The sequence below is a fragment of the Natrix helvetica genome (assembly GCF_964273705.1).
Source record: "Natrix helvetica genome assembly, chromosome: 8".
Taxonomy (NCBI): Eukaryota; Metazoa; Chordata; class Lepidosauria; order Squamata; family Natricidae; genus Natrix; species Natrix helvetica.
In genome coordinates, this window is record NC_138559.1 from 26,035,999 (window position 1) to 26,058,678 (window position 22,680).

Sequence of the window (22,680 nt, forward strand, 5' to 3'; positions counted from 1 at the left end):
ATAAAAATAGTTTTTTTTTTAAAAAAAGAATCCTAAAACGGCACTTTGAAATAAATAGTAATTTTTTTTTTAAAGAACTGGAAATCAAACCCGTCATAGTCGTGCTGAAGGATCAGTGCCACTGCGATTTTATGACAGTGCAAGGTGAAATTATATAAAACAATAGCTGCTTCACTTTTATCACTTGTATTCCTCCTGCTGCATGAACAGATTAACAGAGTTGGAAGGGACCTTGTAGGTCATCTAGTCCAACCCCCCACCACCGCCCAAACAGGAGACCCTACACCATTTCTGACCGATGGCAGTCCAATCTCTTCTTGAAAGTCTCAAGGGATGAAGCCCCCACAACTTCCAAAGGCAACTTCTGTTCCATGGGTTGATTCTTCTCACTGTCAAAAAATTCCTCCTTATTTCCAGGTGGAATCTCTCTTTGTTCAGTTTCCATCCGTTATTCCTTGTCTGGCCTTCAGAAAATAGCTTGGACCCCCCTCCTCCTCTCCATGGCAGCCCCTCAAATATTGGAAGACTATATTAAAAATAACTCAAACTTCTGACATGCATTTCTGTGCCAGCATCTACTCTGACATATCTTTGGAGGGGGGGCAGTGGTGAAGTTCAATTTTTTTTTGCTACCGGTTCTGTGGGCGTGGCTTGGTGGGCATGGCAGGGGAAGGATCCTGCAAAATCTCCATTCCCTCCCCACTCCTGGGGCCAGACAGAGGTGGCCTTTGCTGGTTCACTGAACTACTCAAAATTTCCACTACTGGTTCTCCCAAACTAGTCAAAATTTCCGCTACCGGTTCTTCCCAACCTGTCAAAACCTGCCAAATTTCACCCCTGGAGCGGAGGAGGGCGGGGGAATAACATATTTTATTTCTCAGTGCATTTTTCTGCAAAACAGTGACTCCTGGTGGAGATTGGACGAAGGTTGGCATTTCCTTCCAGCTCTACAATAAGAGCTTTTAAAACCTATTTCCACGTGTTGCGACCATCTCTGTTGGTGCTGCCAAGGCCCTCCTTCCTCAGCAAGCTTTGCCAGCCAGAAACCGAAGCACATGATGCAAAAGAAGCGATCACCACATGTGCAGGATGTCCTGTGTCCTGAGAAAAAATAATTTCAAGTGTCTTCTGAAGCATCGTCACTCATTTGCTTCTTTGTTCCCAGAAAGGACAGCCCAATCAAGAAAGTCACAAGTATTGCGGAACCAAAACTAATTTCACAGCAGGAAACTTGGCTTGTATGTAGGGAGAGAATAATAGAGTTGGGAGGGACCTTGGAGGTCTAATAGTCCAACCCCCTGCTCAGGCAGGAAACCTGATATCTATATCTATATATCTATATATGACTCTATCTATCTATCTATCTATCTATCTATCTATCTATCTATCTATCTATCTATCTATCTTATCTATTTATCTATTATCAGTCTGTCCGTCCTTCCATCTGTATGTCTTTCGTTCTGCCTCTATCAATCCATCCATCCATTCATCCATCATCTCTCTCTGTGTGTGTCTCTCTCTCTGTCTCTCTCTCTCTGCCTGCCTACCTAGCTCTACACAGACACAAACACACACACACACACAATCTATATAGGGTTGGTCTGTTGCTCTTCCTGCCTGCCTTTTTATATATATTATATATATATATATATATATATAAAACACACATTCATACCAATCAAGGGACTATTCAACTGTACTAATGAGGGAAAGAGGCATTAATTGCCTTTCTTTCAGAAGAATTCCCTTCTCCTTCATAAGGTTATTTGCTTCCTAAGGGAGCAGCTGGGGGGGGCAGCCCTTCTTCCTTCTCCACCTGGCGGTTCCAGGCGTTGGGCCACCTGGGACTCACCTGGAGCAATGGATGCCTCGGTCCCCAGCTGCTATCCTAAAGGCCACACCTTAAGGGACAGATAATCTTTATGAGCTTTTCCTTGGCCTGCACCCAGCAGCCCCAGTCTGACTCCTAATTCAGAGCAGGTGGGAGTCCTGGAAAGCCCCATTCCATCAAGAATGCAGTGATGTCATATTGGGGATGACATGGAGAAGGTCCTTCTTGGCCATAGAAAAGGTCGACCTTACAACTGTTACCTGGTTGTAAAACATAGGTCACCCTTCCATCCCTCCCAGCTTCAGAGGGTAACCAATGAAATCTCCCCACAATAGGGAAAATAGAAAAGAAAGTTTTAATACATAAGTATATGTTCAAGAATGAGGTATAGAGAAAAAAAATAGTTAGGACGTGATAGTGAAGAAAAGGGAATAGGAAAGGATAAGCATAAAATTATAACAGGTTTGCGGGAATACCATCCCGAAAATACACTTGATGAGAGTTGAAAAGAGATAACCACAACAACAGAAAAGGAAAGGAAGAGAGGAGGAGAAGAAAGGAGATGGAAGGGATAGAAAGAGAAGGAAAGAGGATAGGAAGAGGAAGAGGAAGAGAGGAGGAGAGGAGAAGAGAGGAAAGGGGAGAGGAGGAAGAAAGAGGAAAGGAGAGGAAGGAGGGAAGAGGTAGAAAAAGAAGGAGAGAGGATAGGAGGGGGAAGAGGAAGAGAGGAGTGGGGGAGAGGCAAGGGAAGAAGGAGAGGGAAAGGAGAGGAGGGAAAAAGGAGAGAAGGGAGGGAGGGTGAAGAGAAAAGAAAAAATGGGATGGTGATAATGCAAAATAGGTGTATGGGATGATAAGCAAAGCAACCCAGAATGTATATTTTAACCTTTTATATGGAAAAACAAGTATGTAAAAGTGATAAAGGTAAATAGGAACAATACCTATGTGAATGTATACTTGTAACTATACGCAACAGAATAAAAATAAAAAAACCTTCTTTAAAAAAAAAGAAGAAATCTCCCCACTATAGTGATCAGAGATATTGTTAAAAATGAGGAATGCCTGGTCACAATCTCTTCTTCTGCAGTTACGACCACCAGCGCCAACAGGGCCTCACCGGCACCTTTCCTTTTGCTTCCAAATTCTTCCATTTCATCTTTCCTGTTTACCCTCCCCCCCCCCTTTGAGTTTGAACAGATTTGGATGGAGGACCTCAGCCGTTTTCATTTTTAATAAGTTCCCCCTTGCACATATGTGCTACCCTAGGGGGCGGTGCTCATCTCCATTTCAAAAGCCAAAGAGCCAGCGCTGTCCGAAGATGTCTCCGTGGTCATGTGGCTGGCATGACTAAACACCGAAGGCGCACGGAACGCTGTTCCCTTCCCACCAAAGGTGGCTCCTGTTTTTGCTACTTGCATTTTTAAGTGCTTTTGAACTGCTAGGTTGGCAGAAGCTGGGACAAGTCACGGGAGCTCATTTCATTACACGGCGCTAGGGATTCGAACCGCCAAACTGCCGACTTTTCTCATCGACAAGCTCAGTGCCTTAGCCGCTGAGCCACCATGTCCCTGTAATAAATATAACCTTGAATTTGTGGTCCTTTGAATCTCAAGGTCTCTAGACCTGGGTCTGATGTCCACTCCACATCGTATCTTGAAGGACATGAAAGTAAAATTGTGAAGCATCGTGAAAAGAAAATGTTTGCTCCTTTCACCTCCAGCTATCCTGCCCACCAACATGCATGCCATGACTTTAATGGGAGTCCATATTTGTGGAGATTTGGCCCTCGGTTTGCAAACGCCATTAAGGAGGTTATTCCAGTATTTGAGAGGTCTAAAGATATATTACAGTATTTGAGAGGTTGCCACAAAGAGGGGGGGGGGGTCAACCTATTTTCCAAAGCACCAGAAGGCGACAAGAAACAATGGATGGAACCTAATCAAAGAGAGAAGCAACCTGGAATTAAGGAGAAACTTCCTAACGGTGAGAATAATTAGTGGGACAGCTTCTCTCCAGAAGTCGTGAGTGCTTCATCACTGGAGGATTTTAAGAAGAGACAGCCATTTGTCTGGAACACTATAAGGTCTTCTGCTCAAGCAGGGGGCTGGGCTAGAAGACCTCCAAGGTCCCTTCCAACTCTGTTCAGATTGAGACTGGGGAGAGCAGATGGAGGGTCAACCAACCCTATTTGTGTCATGAGGACCCAACTCGCTGCTGGCCTCTTGGTCATTCTTTCTGGTGTCTGCCAAACAAAAGCGCCCCAGGGCATACTTCGAAGGTCAACTACTGCTTCAGAAACGACCCCATCCCTTCTGTTTGAAGGGGAAAAGCGAAAGATATATCTTCCTTGAAGGGGATGAGTGTTGCAAGATAAAAACGCAATTTTCAGGTGATTCTATCAGTGCAAACAGAAAGCAGGGGAAGATAATCAGAAGCAGAGGCAGACAGATGCGTTGGGACAGATGAGCGATTGCCCCATGCTTTGGCTCCAGAATATTAACCTGAAAAATGTGTGCGTGCCCTTGGATGGGTGAGCGTGAGAGACAAATAAATAAATAAATAAATAAACTCTCTGGAGGGAATGATGTATACCTGACATCCACAGACAACCTGGATATTAAGCAAGGTCAGGGGTAGCGCACGGATTCCTGAGACCTCAAGGTCAGCCTTTAACTGCAAATGTCAACGGGCAGATTTGCAAGACAAACTTTTCCAAAAAATGAAGAAATCCTTGCCCATGGGAGATTTTGTTTCTATCTTTGTAAGTTTATCTCTTATGCAACGTGATTTTAGGTAAAAGAACCTCTAAGGGTATTTTTTTCCTCCAAAAAATATTTTGCTTTCCTAAGTCACTTCTCTCCCACTTAAAACCGCTGAACTTTTTGAGTCCAGGGGTATACGGTAAATATTTATATACTTTTAAATCCAGTGGTTTGGCTTTTTTTAAAAAAAGAAACCTGCTCTGATTAACACTGATATTTACCTGGGAGTTAAAGGCAAGAATGTTGGCTTATCTTCCACAGAAATTATTTGCAAAATGTGAAAGGCTGAAAATCTTTAAAAACAGTGGCCAGGTCACACAGTTCAACCCCAGGCAAAATCTGGATGGGATAACTAAGGCGGTAAGTTGACCCTTGCTAAATTCCCGGGCTTACTTCTAGGAAGTACTTTCTTACTGTAAGTCGTCCTTGATCTACGATCACAATTGGGACCAGAACTTGTGTTGCAAAGTGAGGCAGTGGCTAAGTGGCACTCAATTCTATAACCTTGAAGCAAACAAACAGTGAGTTCTAGTCTATTCTTAAAAACCTCCAGTGATGGAGTACCAACAAATTCTGGTGCCAAGCTGTTCCACTGATTAATTGTTTTCACTGTCAGGAGACAGTGTTTCTCCATAGTTCCAGATTGCTTCTCTCCTTGATTAATTTCCATCCATTGCTTCTTGTTCTGCCCTCTGGTGCTTTGGAGAATAGGTGGAGCTCCTGTTCAGTGTTTGATGTTATTTTAGAAGGTGTTCAGATGTTGAAAGAATTAACTGAATGGTTCAACAGAACCATGGCAAAGAAGCTACTGTTATTACCTTCTCTTTGGAAACTGGGCAGTGTCAATTAAGTTTGGCAGATGTGGCCGGGTCTAAAGCAGGCTAGTCTATTGAAGAGAAGGACCGGGGGAGACAGGAGGGCAGTCTTCCAATATTTGAGGGGCTTCCACAGAGAGGAGGGGGTCAAACTATTCTCCAAAGCACTTGAGGACCAGACAAGGAATAATGGATGGAAACTGACCAAGGAGAGATTCAACCTGGAAATAAGGAGGAACTTTCTGACAGTGAGAACAATCCACCCATGGAACAGAAGTTGCCTTCAGAAGTTGAGGAGCTTCATCACTTGAGACTTTCAAGAAGAGACTGGACTGCCATTGGTCAGAAATGATGTAGGATCTCCTGCTTGGGCAGGGGACTGGACTAGATGACCCACAAGGTCCCTTCCAACTCTGTTATTTTGTTAAAGATATTGGAACATTGATATCATGTCATTCCTGGTCCTTCTTTTCATTCAACCAGACTGATTCCTGCACCTGTTCTTCATATGTTTTAGCCTCCAGACCCCTGTTGCTTTTCTCTTGAACAGGGTTGTGGATGCCCAGCCACACGGGCTCAGTTGGATTCAGTTCCACAGGATGGGTCCAACATTTGTCAATCCACCCAGTGGTGAAATCATTTTTTTTTACTTCTGGTTCTGTGGGCGTGGCTTGGTGGGTGGGGCAGGGGAAGGTTACTGCAAAATCCCCACTCCCTCCCCACTCAGGGGCCAGCCAGAGGTGGCATTTGCTGGTTTTCTGAACTACTCAAAATCTCCGCTACTGGTTCTCCAGAACCTGTCAGAACCGGCTGGATTTCACCCCTGAATCTACCCCCTCCAACGCCATGTTTCTTTCTCTGACAAAGGAGAGTCAGGTCTTCCTTTAGCGCCACTCAAATTCTCCCCGCAATCAAAGCGCCAATTGTATGTCTCTGGGCAGAACTCCAAGCCCGTCCCCCCCCCCTTCCAAGGAAAAGAGTGTGGGTGGGGGTAGGAAGGATCTTAAGCCTTTCTTTTCTTGATGACTTCTCCTCTGGTTGGCCCTGGGCTTCTGTAAACAGAGCTCCTACCCAGACTGTTGTACACACAATTTTTACAAAAATAAAAATCAAGAGAACGAATGCTTGGAATGTCAACAGGTTTGTTGGAAATGAAGCAATAGCCTTTGGCCGGGCTTTGCTGAAAGCGTCCCTTTCTTCAGCCAGATTCGGCTCGGGATAGGCCTCTCTGGAGTTGGGCAATGCTTCTTATCTGCCATATCTCAACACACACACACACACACACACACACACACTCCACTTTCCAGCTGCCACCAAGATTCGGCTTGTCCACCTGGACTTATGGGGCCAGAAATGCTAATCTAGCACTTGGGGGATGAGGGGGAAGGGAGGCCTCTGCCCATTTTACAATCCTGGAAAAGATTGCACGAAATGGACACCTGGCCTGGCCAGAGAAGGAGAGCAGAGCTGAGTAGAGAGCTACTAGAGGCAGCTGACAAGCTTCTGGGCAGTTGGTAGCTTTGGCAGCCAAAACTTCAGATTTTTCTGCAGATGATACTTTTCTCCTTCTCCTCCTCCTTCTCCTCCTCCTCCTCTCCTTCTTCTCCTCTTCCTCCTCCTCCTTCTCTTCTCCTCCTCCTCTTCTCATGCTCCTCCTTCTCCTCTTCTCCTTCTCCTCCTCTTCTCCTCCCTCTCCTCTTCTCCTTCCCCTCCCCCTCCTCCTCTTCTCCTCCTCCTCTTCCTTTCCACAAATCCCCACTCCCTTGTAACACTGATGATGTTATCTAGTTGGATAATAAAATGTCTGCAAGTTTCTCTTCTCCGTCTCCTCCTTCTCTTTCTCCTCTTCTCCTCCTTCTCCTCTCCTCCTTCTCAGAATAACAGAATAAACTTCTCCTCCTCCTCCTCCTCCCCTCCTCCCCTCTCTTGTATTTCCCTCAACACCAAGTGAAGACAGCCCAGATTTTCAATAACCATAAAAATCCATTGAGTTCTTAATTGATGCATTCTATGTAAATGTATATCAATATATTTACCCACACACACAAACACAAAAGGCCTTTGGTATCTTCCTTACTGTCCTGAAAACCACATATCAAGAAGAAGAAGGAGAAGGAGGAGGAGGAGGAGGAGGAGGAGGAGGAGGAGGAGGAGGAGGAGGAGAAGGAGAAGGAGAAGGAGAAGAAGGAGAAGATTATTATTATGATTATTATTATTTTGAGCGCTGGAGGAATGCAGAATTCCCAGAGGCAAGAGGAGGAGGAGAAGGAAGAGGAAGGCTGTTTCTGGTCGCAAAGTTCTGTTGCAAAGATTCAAAATTATGGCTTCTTTTCCAAGGCAGAACCTAGTGTTTCCATCCCACATTTCTGAAACTTTGGAAAGAAAGCAAGAGAAGCTGAGGATCACCTAGAGAGGACAGTGAAAGGCAGAGAGAGAATGAAGGAAGAAGAGGAGAAAAGGAAGGAAGGAATGGAACCGTAGAGATTTGAAGAGATCTCTCTTGGCTAAGAATCCAGTCTCAGAGTCCTTCAACTGGCAGGCTGTTCTCTAAACCATACGTGTCGTTTGTGTCATCCTGCAGGAGTTTCTCCAGTGTCAGAGGTGCCATCTCCTTCCTGGTGTCTTCTAATACTTGGGGGAGTGGATCAGCTCCTGAAATGGGGAGGGGGACAAACTGGGGAGCAGAGAGGGCCATCGAAGCCGGCTGGTATTGCAAGGAAGTTGCCGGTAGAGTTGGGATGGGCTGAGTCCAAGGAAAGTAACTCAGGGGAGCTTGCTGGTCCATCGCATCCAGATGTGGCACCACAGCTGGGCTTGAGGCCGATCGAGCCTGAGGGACAAAAAAATACAGGTGTCAAGCTCCCTTTTATTTGGCGGCGTGTTTTCTTTAACATCGAAAAAACCCCAAATCTATCGCAGGAAAGCGCAAGGAATCGCACTGGAGATCCAGCTGCAAAACACAGCACACTGCCGTGTGGATTCACGAGGAGAAAACGTGAAATATATCATCCGCGTTCTCCCTGCAGATATTCAAATGTGATACTCAATACTCTGAGTCCCAAGACAGAACAGTACAATTTATGGCGGTCTTTAATTAGAATTAATGCTCAAGCTGAGAATTGGAACCCTGAAGGTTTTTGTTCAGGGCAGAAACCTGTCAATGGTCTGACCTCCCTTTTCCACTCTTTCATCTACTTTTTTCCCCTGCGCTGCAAACAATAATCACGAAAGGATGCTTTACTTTCTCACCCAAACACCTATCCTTCGGTCACCACCTGGGGGGGCTGCAATCCGAAGCTAGGAAAATTTGCATCCAAAAACATCCCACTCGCCGTGGACCTCTACTAATTTTTTTGTGTTAAATATTTACCAGTGGCTCAAATCTTTTGCAGACTGCGCACTGCATATTTCCTAGGGGTATTTCACGCCCAGGATAACGAATTCCCCTTGCTGGTATTTGGCCTCGGTGCAGTATTGACTAAGGCAAAGAGGCTAACTGACCATGTGCAAACTGCCTTGAGGGAAACCACTGGGCAGTTGAATTGCAAATAACACAATAACAGAGTTGGAAGGGACCTCAGAGGTCTTCTAGTCCAGCCCCCTGCTTGAGCAGGTGATCCTATTTTTGAGAAATGGTTATCCAACCTCTTCCTGAAAAATCTCCAGTGATGGAACCCCCCATAACTTCTGAAGGCAAGTTGTTCCTCTGGTTGGATGTTCTCCCTCTTAGAAAATTTCTCCTTAGTTCTAGGCTGATGTTGAACACGTCCTCTTCAGCAGTGCTCATAGGTCAGCAGTTCGATCCTGACCGGCTCAAGGTTGACTCAGCCTTCCAACCTTCCGAGGTGGGTAAAATGAGGTCTTTTGTTGGGGGCAAGAGGCTGACTCTGAAACCACTTAGCTAGGGCTGTAAAAGCACTGTGAAGCGGTATATAAGTCTAATTGCTAACTGGGAAAAGTAGGTAGGTAGATAGGTAGGTAGGTAGGTAGGTAGGTAGGTAGGTAGGAAGGAAGGAAGGAAGGAAGGAAGGAAGGAAGGAAGGAAGGAAGGAAGGAAGGAAGGAAGGAAGGACGGACTGTGGTGGCGCAGTGGTTAGAAAACATAGTGAAGTGGTATATAAGTCTAAGTGCTATGGCTGTTGCTATGGAAGAGCTTGTGTGGTTGGGAGACCACATCTATGGTACTCAAAGAGAAGGGAAAACATCCAACAAACTTTGGAAGATTCCCACCCTGCCCCCCCCCCCCACAGTAGAAAGGTAAAAACAACAAGGATCACACAGAGGGCCCCCTATCAAACTCACCGCAAAGTTTGTGATGAGTGGCTGGGAAGTGTAGGTCAGCACCGAGGACGTCCCCACGAGGGTGTAACTGGGACAGACCGGCTGAACAAACATGTCAGCCGTGTAAGGGCAGCTGACCGCTTCGTGAGACACGTAATCCGGGGACGTAGTCCATTGGGTCAGAGGTTGCAATGTGGCCGGGGGTGGCTGAGTCAACCACCCCGAATAAAGTGCTCCTTCCTCCATTAGGGGCAGCGGAGAGGTGACAAAATCCGTTTCGGAGTAAACTTGACCTTCATGGAAAGAGAGAGAGGGGAAAAGGTGAAGCTGAACAGAAGAAGGAGAATGAGGAAAAGTGTGCTTTTGGGGAGGAGGAAAAGCTGAAATTCTGAAATTCTTACCAGTGGGTGAGTAGGATGGAAGTGACTGATGGGGGAAAAACACCTAAAGGAAAATTAGAGGTTGGTATTATTTAAGAGTGATAAAACCACAAGGAGAAGAATTACTCAGAGGCTGACTAGGAAACTTATCAGTAATGCTCAAACGGCAACTCCGTGTCAAGACTGAAGGGCCAGAAGGAAAGAAATGTGTTTGAGGAGGGTGGGAAAGTCTCAAATGTTCACACCAGAGGTGGGTTTCGGGTGGTACGGCCCGATACAGCCGTACCGGTAGTAGCCAGGAGCAGCGGCAACTGTACTGGTACAGTGGATCGTTTGGTCCACCCGCCCGCCCGCCTTCCATAGCTGTTTTTGAAGCAACCGGGACAATTGCGCATGCGCGCAAAGCGTGCGGCACTTGCACGACCTCCGCCGAGCTGCTTGGTGTCACAGGGCAGTGGGATACGCCTGACTAGAATGCCCGGCCCTGTGAGCAGCATACTAGTTGCGACAGGGTCCGGAATCCACCACTGGTTCACACCCTGGCCCATAATCAGTTTTCATCACTGTTACTGATGTGGCCACATCTGGTTCTAATGACAGAGGCATTTAGGAGGATGTAGCTCACCGTTCTAAAGCAGTGGTTTTTTTTCAAAATTGGTCACTTGAAACAGTGTGGACTTCAATTCCTAGAATTCCCAAGCCAACTGGCTGGGGGAATCTGGGAGTTGAAGTCCACCCATCTTAAAGCATGGATGTTGGAGGATCTGTCATTGAAGTCCACAGATCTTGGCATGGTGGTTGGGGGACTCTGGGAGTTGAAATCCACCCATCTTAAAGCATGGATGTTGGAGGATCTGGGCGTTGAAGTCCACAGATCTTAAAGCCTGGAGGTTGGGGGAATCTGGGAGTTGAAGTCCACCCATCTTAAAGCATGGATGTTGGAGGATCTGGGCATTGAAGTCCACAGATCTTAAAGCCTGGAGGTTGGGAGAATCTGGGCGTTGAAGTCCACACATCTAAAAGTTGACAAGCTTATGAAACACTACTCTAACGGAAGTGGCTCATGACAAGCCTGGGGGAGCAATCGTGGAAGGGCAAGGATGAAGCAGTAGATAGAAAGATGCCCGGCTGTCTCTCACCGCCATGCTTTCAGGAGCAGCTTTGGCATTTTGAGCGCTGCCCCGTTTCCTCTTCAGTAACTCCTTCACTGGCTCTTTCACCCGGACCCCTTGGTAGGGGCGGGACGGCAGGGGCTGCTCAGGTGCAGAAGCTAGAAAAAATATTTTCAGCGTTAGTTCCCTCTTTAGTGCTGCAACGATGCTTCGCTTAAATCAGCATTTTTCAAACCTAGGAAGCCTATGGTGGTGTTGACAGCACAAGACTAATGTATGCAGAAAAATGGAAGGACCCTTCGATTCCTACTATGGACAAATGGTTGCGGAAGATGATGGAATTGGCTGAAATGGCAAAATTGGCTACTTTGATTAAAGAAAAGAACAAAATTGCTTTTTTTTTTACACATAGAGACTGCTTCTGAACTTGAAGTGGAAAAGAATAAAACTGATTTGGGGTTTTTACCGATTAGACTGATATGATTTTTATAGAAATGGCTTGTTTGTATTATTAGGAAAAAGCAAAATGTTGTGATTTGATGTTAATGCCATATTTTACAGAAAGAGTCAGAAGTCAATACTTCTTTTTCTTTTCTTTTCTTTTTCTTCTCTTTCCTCACTTCTCTTCCCCCTCCCGCCTGCTTTTCTATTTACTTTTGTATTTTGTGTTTTATAATACTTTACAACTCAATAAAAATGAAAAAGAAAAACATGGCAAGTGTAAGAGAAGCAGACTTCAACTCCCAGAATTCCCCAGCCAGCCATGAAGTCCACTTCTTCTTGCCGAATTTGAAAAACGCTGAACTAAGGAACTGTGTGATCGTTTGTAATGCTTGTGCCACACCAGGCATCCTCCAAGGCAACCCCTGGGAATGTAAGAAAAAAAAGTGTGTTTTTAATTGGTTTAATTGAGTCCCTTGTGAGAGACTGGTGGCTGTAGAAATTGAATAAATCAATCAATAGATAACATCCTGGGAATTATAGTGCAAACAAGGCTTCCCAGGGTCAGGGTGAGGAAAGGTTGATTTTGTATTTTTAAAAATAAATAAATAAAAACAAACTATAAATAATTATCTGGATGTAAATTCTTTAAGAACAAACCTTAAATCTTCGGACAACTTTCCAGGTATGAGGAATAGGGTCTTATGCCAGCCATGGGGGAATTACCCTGACATTCCCAGATGATGTAAATTTATAGACATGAAACCAAGTTATTTGAGCCAGCTCTCTATCTTTAAAATCAGAGAGTGTCCGTGATTTGATTCATTGACTTATCCATTCTGTGGCACTGATATTGTTGCCCAGTGGGGTAATGAAATGTCGGCAAGTGAAAATGTCAGAATCTTCCTCCTCCTCCTCCTTTCCACAAATCCCCATTCCCTTCTAGCACTGATGATGTTTCCTAGTTGGGTAATAAAATGTCTGCAAGAAAACAACCAAGCTCAGAGTCGCCGTCCTCCAACTCCTCTTTCTCCTCCTTTCCATCACTAATGATGTTCCCTAGCTGGGCTATGAAATGTCTCCAAGAAAACAATGAAGCTCAGAGAGCACCAGGGACTCCACAGTCCCCACCTTCCCAAGGAGCAGAGACCGTGGAGTTGGCAGCCGTCCTTTGCAAAACCCAGCAGAGTTCCCTTGAGTGAAATCTGCCAACTTTCCACGGGCGCCTCTAAGCTCCTTCTAAATGGTTTTTTAAAGGGACTTCTTTCACACCAATCTCACCCCTTGCTCCTCAAGCCAAATTCCCTTTGGAATCATACAACTGTCATTGTAAGTGGCTTTGCATGGCTAACTCTGTTTGAAGCTCAGAGTTTGGACTTTACACCCAAGGCTTTGGCAGGTGAGAACCTATCATTTTTTATTTATTTTATTTATTTATTTTTTGCTGCGCAAACTAAAGCAAACAGTTGTGTTTCTTTTCCCTCTCCCTCCCCCCTCGCATGGTTCTCCAATATAATTGCACACAATAACATTAAAATAATAAGCTTTTGAGAAGCCACAATGGAAATCTTTTCCTGTTTGAAAAGCCCTTGAAAAGCAAACGTTGGCTTGATAAAGAAACACACACACACACACACACTCGCAAAGAATAACTATCGTAAAACTTAATCCAAGTGTTTTATTAGCCAGCCAGTTGGAGATCTTGGCTCGCAAATAAAATAATTTTTAAAAAAAGAAAATTAGAAGGAAATTGCGTAAAATGCTTTCTCACACCTTCCCATGCATTGCCCCTTTTTAAAAAAAAAATAAGCAAGGTTTCTTAAATTTGCACCTGGAGCCAACTTATTCAGAAAATTGTTCATAAACAAGTATTGGGACATTTCAAAATTATAGTTTTCCACAACTAGGTGAACCATCAATCCTCCTTCCCAGAGGCACCTAGGAATTATAGCGTGCTGATGGAAACACCTCCAAACTGTGAAGATTCTTTGGGGAAGTTACACTCCTAAAAGATGTTCTAAACGCACTATCCAAAGTCCTGCACATTTCTAATTCAGACCAAGCTACTAGTTATTTGCAAGGATGTCCACGCTGCTATTTGTCTTCTTCAAGAAGATCAAAGCAGAAATATAATCAAAAGCTCCTTTTCTAGTAGACTGAAACAACACCCTATAGGTCAGGACTTATCCTCATAGTTCCATCAAACAAGTCAAGAAGGTATCTGTGATAGTCCTGAAACCTTGGAGTTACATTTTGAGTACCTTACTAATTTTGAGTATCTCACTAATCCTTACTAAGGCCACCCCTGGAATGCTGCATCCAGTTTTGGTTACCACATTACAAAAAAGATGTTAAGACTTGGGGAAAGTGCAAAGAAGAGCAACTAAGATGATTACAGGCTTGTAGGAAAAATATATGAAAAAAGGATGTAGGTATTGGGTATGGCCAATCCAAAGAAAAGGACTATGAGTGACTTGATAGCAATATTCCAGTATTTGAGGGGCTGCCAAAATAAAGAGGGGGTCAACTTATTTTCCAGAGCAGACAAGACAAGAAACAATGAATGGAAATTTATCAAGGACAGAAACAACCTGAAATTAAGGAGAAGCTTGCTAACGTTGAGGACAATCAACCAATGGAACAGAAGTTGCCTTCAGATGTTGTGGGTGCTTCATCCCTGGAGGCTTTCAAGAAAAGACTGAACAACCACCTATCTGAAATGGTAGAGAGTCTCCTGCTTGAGCAGGGAGTTGGACTAGAAGACCTCCAAGGTCCCTTCCAGCTCTATTCTGATTGATTGATTGATTGATTGATTGATTGATTGGATATATGAAGATCACTCCACTGAGACCTCAGTGAAAAAGATGGAGGACTTACCTGAATGGCTCCCAATATCTTGCCTGAAATTAAGTCCCTTCTTGGTCAACTCAGGAAGGGGAAGACCTCCGGAGTTGACTTTATTCCTCCAGAAGTATTGAAGAAAAACTTTGGGTTGGTGGACTCCAATCTTGACATCTCTCTTCACCTATATTGACTATATATTGTGGACACCTCTGCTAAGCACAGAGACATGCAAGGCCTATGATGCTATCTAAGGTTCAGAGGTTGGAAAGTACTAGCTGGATTCATAAAATATGCAAAACCATGGGTTTTTTTGAAACACTATATATTGAAAAAAAATAACAATTCGCTTAGTTCTTCAACATGGTTAGCCCAAGGCCAAATGAGTTACTTTATGGCTTAATGTCACCTTCTGACACCCCCCCCTCCCCATTTAGGGAGTGGACAATGCCAGATGGAAATGTTAAAAAGTTGGGAGGGAGGTCCTCAAGAGATTGGAGGAATCTCAGAATCTCTGGAGAAGAAGAGCAAATTATTATGGGATTGTCTTCAAGAAAATATATAAATTTTCCACAATGTAAAAAAGATGTGGAGACTCTAGAAAGAGTGCAGAGAAGAGCAACAAAGATGATGAGGGGACTGGAGGCTGAAACATATGAAGAAAGGTTGCAGGAACTGGGCATGGCTAGTTTAGTGAAGAGAAGGACCAGGGGAGACATGATTGCAGTCTTCCAATATCTCAGGGGCTGCCACAAAGAAGAGGGAGTCAAACTATTCTCCAAATTGCTTCTTGTTCTGCACCTGAAGGCAGAACAAGAAGCAATGGGTGAAAACTATCTAAGGAGAGAAGCAACTTAGAACTAAGGAAAAATTTCCTGACAGTGAGAATCAGTGGAGCAGCTTGCCTCTAGAAGTTGTGAATTCTCCAACACTAGAAGTCTTTAAGAAGATGTTGGATAACCATTTGACTGAAGTGGTGTAGAGTTTCCTGCCTAAGCAGGGGGTTGGACTAGAAGACCTCCAAGGTCCCTTCCAACTCTGTTATTCTATTCTAAAATGGCATTGCTACATACAGTCTAACTCAGCTCAGCATGGACATGGCGTTAAGGCTCAATCATTGCCAGCAGCAAAACAATTAAATCATGTTAATTGTATTTACAAGATGGATTGGGACATTATTCAGATATTTGAGAAAAGAATTTGGTCCAGAGAAGTGTAGTAAATGAGCAAGGAGCCATAGGATTGTAGAAGGAGAGAAATGGAAAACAAGAGATGAAACCCTTCTGAGGTCTAGGAACCAGAACTCCAGACCAAGTCAGACAAGCTGGAAGTGAATGTGACAGGGAACAGGCAAACACTGGAACAAAGTATCAGGAAGAAAAGCTTGTGTGAACTAGAAGATAGCAAAGTGTTGATGGCATGTAGTGGAGGAAACAGTTGTTGGGAAGCTTATCACTTCTTCCTTCCTTTTACAGAGCCAATTGGAAAGGTGGAGCAGTTACAGCTAGGGCTAACTTTAGGAGAAGACCTGACAGGATAAACGCAAAGAGGCCAATAGAGAGAAACACATGCAACATCAGGAGGGAGAACGCTGTCTTCTTGGACCTACTTTAGAAGCTGATCTGAAGAACATCTGGAGAACATCCATATTAGATCCATCCAGGGGATGCTGATTCCACACTAAGGTCTCTCCAACCCAACATCCCGATTCCACTTACGTTTCCCTGCAGGTCTTGAAGATGGTTTGCCATTGCTTCTCTCTCCAGCATGTTGAACCTAGAGGTTCTACAACCTAAAACTCGAGGTTTGGTTTTGCTGTCATAGCTCGTCTTTGTTGAGAGTTGATTGTCTCGAACGCCCATCCCAAAGATAGAACAGCTGTCCTGGGATATGAAGTTCACGAGAAGAGAACATCTCCAAAGCTCCATCTTGGAAGGAGGCCTGGGAGACGAATCTCTCTCTGACCTCCCTAGACCTTCTCCCCAGTTGGCAGGCGTGATGTTGGGCAACAGGCTGAATCTGTGGGAAACACCTCCTGCCTCGCAGCATTGGCATTTGCCAACTTAGAGCTAAGTCAACCGGCCGAAGATCAGGTTTGTTTACTTGCTTGTCAATTGCCCGATCACCTCATTAGAGTGAGCCTGGGGCTGCTCAATTTGACACCCCGTCCAGATGCCCTGGCAGTGTCAATATTGCACAGCTCCGAGCCTGTCAAGTTGTGTTCACAGGACCCACAGGGCCCGGTTGCGAAATCGACACAGGTCTCTGCTTTCTCTGGGGAAAAAAGGATTCTTCTTTTTTTTTTTTTTTTTGGCTTTCTGGAAGCCAAACGGATAAGTACAAAGGTGTGAACTTGGCAGCACCCAACTGGCCTAGTCTCATTCTTGCGAAGTTCTCCATGCCCTGGAAATCCACGTTAGACTGATGTGATTATCTTCTTTTATTTTATTTAAAAAAACAAGTTTTGAAAATCCTGCCGGCCTTGTCATCAGTGAGCAGCTGGTGTGCAAAGTTTCAGTTAACTCATCTATCCCCATGGGGCAGGAGGGGGGGCGTTTTTGGGGTTTTGGTGTCCCCGAGGCGGCTGTGCCTGAGCGGAGATGGGCATGATCGGTCACCTTGCTCTTTCGTCTTTCAGTATCGCCGTTTAAGTTTTTCAGACCTGGGTTCTCCACCAGCAAAGGACTCAGGAAACGCACATCCAAAGTGGGGAAGGAAAATTCTGGGGAGAGCCATCCAAAAATGCATTGAAAAGTGATAGAAAAAATTCAGAAGAAAAGATGTATAAAAAGAAGAAAAAGAGGGCGGGGAATCTAGGAACAGGGGACTAGTCAAATGAATTGAAATATTTTATAATCATGGGAATAGTAGGTATCTAATTAAGATGCAAATGAACTATACTAATATTTTTAAGGGTGTAAATTAATTATGTTAAATGCTTATTACATTTTAAAAAAAACAACCTGAATGTGAAGATTGATGTTACCTACAGAAAACAGATGGGAAGGGAATGCTATATTTGTTTTTATTTCTAAAGGGGAGAAAAAAGGACACTGTTTATGTATATTAAAATATATATATATAAGTTGGAAAATATGAGAAGAAAAGAAATACGCTAAAATTGGAAATGGAAATATAATGTAAAATGAGTTATGTATATGTGAAAATGTTAAAGGGGAAAAACCGGACAATACTCTGTCTACAGAGGAATTTTAATTAGGTAACAAAAAATAAAAAAACTTTGCTTTTAAAAAAAAGGAAGCGCCCATCCAAGAGAGGATGAGCATGAAAACACTCTGAGCATTGAAGCCATCTGTGTCAAAATTGATCAGCTCTCTCTCAACAGAGGGTGGGGGATACAGCATCATCTATCTCCAATCTACAACACAGTCCTTTCAACAGCTCCAAGAAAGCTCCACACCCTTTTGCACCACTCAGATGACCCCAAGGACACAGTTAAACCTCCAAGTGGCCTCTATGACTCTCTAAAAAGAGTGCAAATGACCAGCTGTCTGCAAGGAGTCTAAATCCTTCCATTCCCCACCATCCAGTCAGAGCAGAAGAAGCTTCTTGGATGAGAAGGGAAACATCTTCAACGAAAAAACAAGACTGTCCAGTGGCCTCTTGAAAAAAAAGCCCCTTTGGGACAACCATGACCTGGATGAACTGAGATTCCATAGACACCGACCAGTTTTCTATTTGATTCATCCTTATAGCACTATCTGTCCTATAGCAGGATGATGGATGTTTCCTTAGCTCACACAAGATGGCAATATTTAAGGCAAGGGTCAGCAACCGCAGCTCAAAATATATGTCTCAACCGCCAATGTGCCACACCCTGGCATGTGATTTATTGAGCGTTTCAACCCCCGGTAAAATCCAAGAAAAGTTTCAGAAGAAAACAGAATGTTTAAATCAACCACATATACCAGATTTGCGGCTGCTCAGGAAATATTCAGGCACGGGAAGAGTTTTGTGGTTCCCGGTGTTTTCTCTTCTGTGGGAAACGGGTCCAAATGGCTCTTTGAGGGTTTAAGGTTGCCGACTCCTGATTTAAAGGAAAGGAGAAGGAGTGTATGCACTCTATGAGGCCTGGTAGGACAGCTAGATGTCCTTAGGTCCTGCCCTTGAAGGGCTCCCGGAAGGAGACTGGTACCCAGCGCACCTTGAGCATCAGAGAAGTGGCATGGACAAATAAGGGGTGCCCATCACTGTTAGCGCTGGGGCATCCTGGACCGGTTAAAGTTTCCAGGTGGTTTTCAAGGGCAGCCCCATGTAAAGCACATTGCAGTAATCCAGAAGGAAGGTTGACTAAGGTATGAGTGAGCATGAGCCAGGCTTTTGAAAAGTACATTTGACTTCTTTTCACTTTGCTATTGGTGAAGGTACTTTTTTTCTTTTTTAAAAAAAATTTTTTTTTTATTCTCTTATATATAGCTACAGGTATACCTTCACATAGGTATTATTCTTATTTATCTTTATCACTTTTACATATTTGTTTTTTTCCATATAAAAGGTTAAAATATACATTCTGGGTTGCTTTGCTTACCATCCCACACACCTGTTTTGTATTATCACCATCCCATTTTTTCTCTTCTTTTCACCCTCCCTCCCTTCTCTCCTTCCTTCCTTCCGCCTCTCCCTCCCCTTTCCTTCTTCCTTTGCCTCTCCCCTACTCCTCTCTTCCTCTTCTCCCTCCTACCCTCTCTCCTCTTTCTACCTCTTCCCTCCTTCCTCTCCTTTCCACTTTCTTCCTTCTCTCCCCTTCCCTCTCTTCTCTCCTCCTCCTCCCTTCCTTTCCTTTTCTGTTGTTGTGGTTATCTCTTTTCAACTCTGGTGTATCTTCGGGATGGTATTCCCACAAACCCTGTTATAATTTTATGTTTGTCCTTTCCTATTCCCTTTTCTTCATTATCAGTGAATGTACTTTTTTCTTGATCAGGTCAGTTAATTCATAATTACTATACTGTACACCTAGGAGGAATACTGAAATTCCAGCTATACACAAATTGCTTCAGCCTCTTGAAGCCCTGTGAGGATGACTTCTGAGTAACTCCACTAGCTGTCAATAGAGAAAAGTCCTTAAGAGAATTGCCTGCAGCGACTCTATGAAACGGCCAACGTTTTTCTTTCTGGTCTAAATAGTTTTATGTGCCTGGATTCACCGTCTCTGTCAGGGAGATCTCGTTCCCCGTTTCCTTGTTATTTTACCTTTTTTTTTTAAAGGCAGGGGCCGTATCCAAAATGGAAAATGTGTTTGCACTAAGCACCGCGCGAGCATTTTCTTGTTTTTAAAAAGTAGGCTGCAATTGTGAATTGTTCCGTGACACTTTAGCTGTAGTGACTAACTCTCTCAGCAGCAGAAGGGAGGGGAGCCCAAGCTGTTATTATATAAATGGGAAATTTATAAGCCTCCGTGCAAGGTATAAATCTTGTGTTGAATTTCTTTCATTCCCCGCCTGTCTACAAAATGGGCCTTTGATTTTACTACGCTTTGGGGGTGCCTGCTGGTCGCACCCATCTCCCCTTTTTCTTGTTGAGGAGAATGGAAAGCTACATATATTCTCCTTCATAAATTCCAGCGAGGTTGGTGCAAGATTGAGGCCACCTCATAATGAGGTTATCTTGCCTTGGATCTCCTGATCTTCGGGAAGCTATGTCTTCTCATCCTTACTTTCTCTTCTTGTGAAGGACCTCCAAAATCTACCCTAAGGGAGCATCAGTGCCATAAAGGTGGAATGGATCTTGGAAAACAAGCAGAATAGAATAGAATGGAAGGGACCTTGGGGTCTTCTATTCCAACCCCTACTTAGGCAGGAAACCCTACACCACTTCAGACAAATGGCTATCCAACATCTTCTTAAAGACTTCCAGTGTTGGGGCATTCACAACCTCTGGAGGGAAGCTGTTCCACTGATTAATTGTTCTAACTGTCAGGAAATTTCTCCTCAGTTCTAAGATGCTTCTCGCCTTGATTAGTTTCCACCCATTGCTTCTTGTCCTGCCCTCGGGTGCTTTAGAGAATAGTTTGACTTCCTCTTTTTTGTGGCAACCCCTGAGATATTGGAACTCTGCTATCATGTCTCCCCTGGTCCTTCTTTTCATTCAACTAGACATACCCAGTTCCTGCAACTGTTCTTCATATGTTTTAGCCTCCAGTCCCCTAATCCTCTTTGTTGCTCTTCTCTGCACTCTTTCTAGAGTCTCCACATCTTTTCTACATCGTGGCGACCAAAACTGAATGCCGTATTCCCAGTGTGGCTTTACTAAGGCATTATAAAGTCGTATTAAAACTTCACATAATCTTGAGTCTATCCCTCTGTTTATGCAGCCTAAAACTCTTTGCTCCTCTTACAGTTTTACCATTCAGCAGCCAACGGCTTCCGTGACATTTGCTCAAGTTATGAAAAGAAGAAGTAGAAGAAGAAAAAGACTTCACAACTCACATTTTTGCCAATGCATGTCTGCGGCAAGGCGGAATCCCCCTCTGGTCCCTCTTGATCTGTTGTTGTGGGGGGTTTGGGGGTAGTTCTTTTATGTGATATCAGCCTGTCAGCATGCCTCTTTCAGATTTATTATTTTTTTTAAAGAAGACCAGCTTTCTGCTGTGGGGTGTGACGTTGTCACATCCTCTAACCACAGTTTTTCCCCCTCCCTCCCTTTCATTCTGTGCTATTTGATGTGGAAGATGTTGCAGTGTGAAGCATCTTCCTATCTGAAGGAGGAGGAGGAGGAGGAGGAGGTGGTGGCAATGGTATCTCAAAAAAACCCAAGCAAGAAAGTTGCTCTACATCTTAGGCTGGAATCACCCCAGATGTACATCTTTAGCGCCTCTGGGTCATAGAGAACAAAACCTGTGTTTTACCTATCAACGTTTATATACTGGATTTAGGATCTCCACTAAAAATCAGCCAGAGAGATCATTTCTCAGAGTTGGGACCCGTTAGAGAAGATAAGACGGAACCCAATGAATCAGAAGTCCTCTTCTGACAGACAGAGATGCGCCAGTGAAACTCCAGAGAATACATGAATCCACTCCTAAATCTTGTTTTGACTCCAATCAGGCACAAATTATAATCCAAAAGATATGAATAAATTGACGCTAGAATTAAAAAAACAAAGGAGAATCAGAATATCATGATACATGGAACAGATTTCACTAGTGGTTGGAAATGAGAGGCGGAAGTTGGAACAAGAAATAATTAGGATTTGTGAATTTGGAATGTGATGTAATATATATAAATATAACTGAGTATGTTGAGTAGAATGGATAGATAGATGGATGGGTGGATGGATAGATAGATAGATAGATAGATAGATAGATAGATAGATAGATAGATAGATAGATAGATAGATAGATAGATAGATAGTTGGATGGATGGATGGATGGATAGATGGATAGATGGATAGATGGATAGATGGATAGATGGATAGATGGATAGATGGATAGATGGATAGATGGATGGATAGATGGATAGATGGATAGATGGATAGATGGATAGATGGATAGATGGATAGAGATAGATATGTTGCATTTGTGCTGATAAATAAATAAAGGGAGACTAGTATAGATCTATTTCAAGTTATTTAGCTCTCATCAGCTTACATGTTAGGCAATTGCCTAACCTGTAAAAATAGCCCAGGTTCAAATCCCAGTAAGGGTATGGCTAGCTGATGAGAGCTAAATAGCTTGAAATAGATCTATACTAGTCTCCCTTTATTTATTTATCAGCATAAAGGCAACACAGAAATGGTTTGTCTGCCTGAAAGGCTCCTAGGGTGGAGCTGAAAGACAAAAGGGAAGCAGTATGCTCCCTCCCATATTTGGGCATACCAGGTGCTTTGACATAACACTTAGATATAGATATAAATATAGATATAGATATATAACTAGTAATGTAATGTAAGAAGACAATGTTATTTGTATATTATCTGTTTTTTTAATGTTAGTATGCATGGCGGAGATAACCCCATGATGGTCGCATTGTGTCCACTATTTGAATAAGAAATGAATAATTAAATAAAAATTATAATCCAAAGGGGATTTACTCTCTTGGATTTATAGGACGCCATTTTTCTTCTGTGCAAATAGAAGTCAAATTTTGCTTGTTGGCCAAAAGGCCACATTTTGGTCTAAAAGGAGGCCGCTCCCTTGCTCTAAAACTTGCTTTAAAAAAAACAAATTCACAGCAAAGGACTAAAGTGCCCCACAGGGAT

At 43.6% G+C, this 22,680-nt stretch overlaps 2 protein-coding genes across 3 annotated transcripts in view; one reads left to right on the forward strand and one right to left on the reverse strand.

Annotated features, from left to right (window-relative positions):
* Positions 1–22,680, forward strand: part of SIK2 (salt inducible kinase 2) — a 191,585-nt gene that overhangs the window by 7,697 nt on the left and 161,208 nt on the right. The gene's annotated exons all lie outside the window — the stretch shown is intronic.
* POU2AF1 (POU class 2 homeobox associating factor 1) lies at positions 7,131–21,368 on the reverse strand. Of its 2 annotated transcripts, none has more exons than XM_081961369.1 (5): positions 20,910–21,368; positions 11,209–11,339; positions 10,091–10,133; positions 9,711–9,982; positions 7,131–8,238 (listed from the first exon to the last, which is right to left on the reverse strand). In XM_081961369.1, the coding sequence occupies exons 1-5, from the start codon at positions 20,923–20,925 to the stop codon at positions 7,927–7,929; spliced, it is 774 nt and encodes a 257-aa protein (XP_081817495.1). In that variant the 5' UTR covers positions 20,926–21,368; the 3' UTR covers positions 7,131–7,926. The 2 variants fall into 2 exon arrangements, with proteins under 2 accessions (XP_081817495.1, XP_081817496.1); XM_081961370.1 differs by lacking the exon at positions 20,910–21,368 and adding an exon at positions 16,073–16,188.

What these genes read in the sequence shown, in the direction of transcription:
- POU2AF1 (XM_081961369.1), bottom strand. An exon ending in CTGCTCCTGAAAGCATGGCG is followed by an intron (nt 10,134 to 11,208) that starts GTGAGAGACAGC and finishes ATTTTCCTTTAG; the next exon opens with GTGTTTTTCCCCCATCAGTC. An exon ending in CACTCATCACAAACTTTGCG is followed by an intron (nt 8,239 to 9,710) that starts GTGAGTTTGATA and finishes TTTGTCCCTCAG; the next exon opens with GCTCGATCGGCCTCAAGCCC.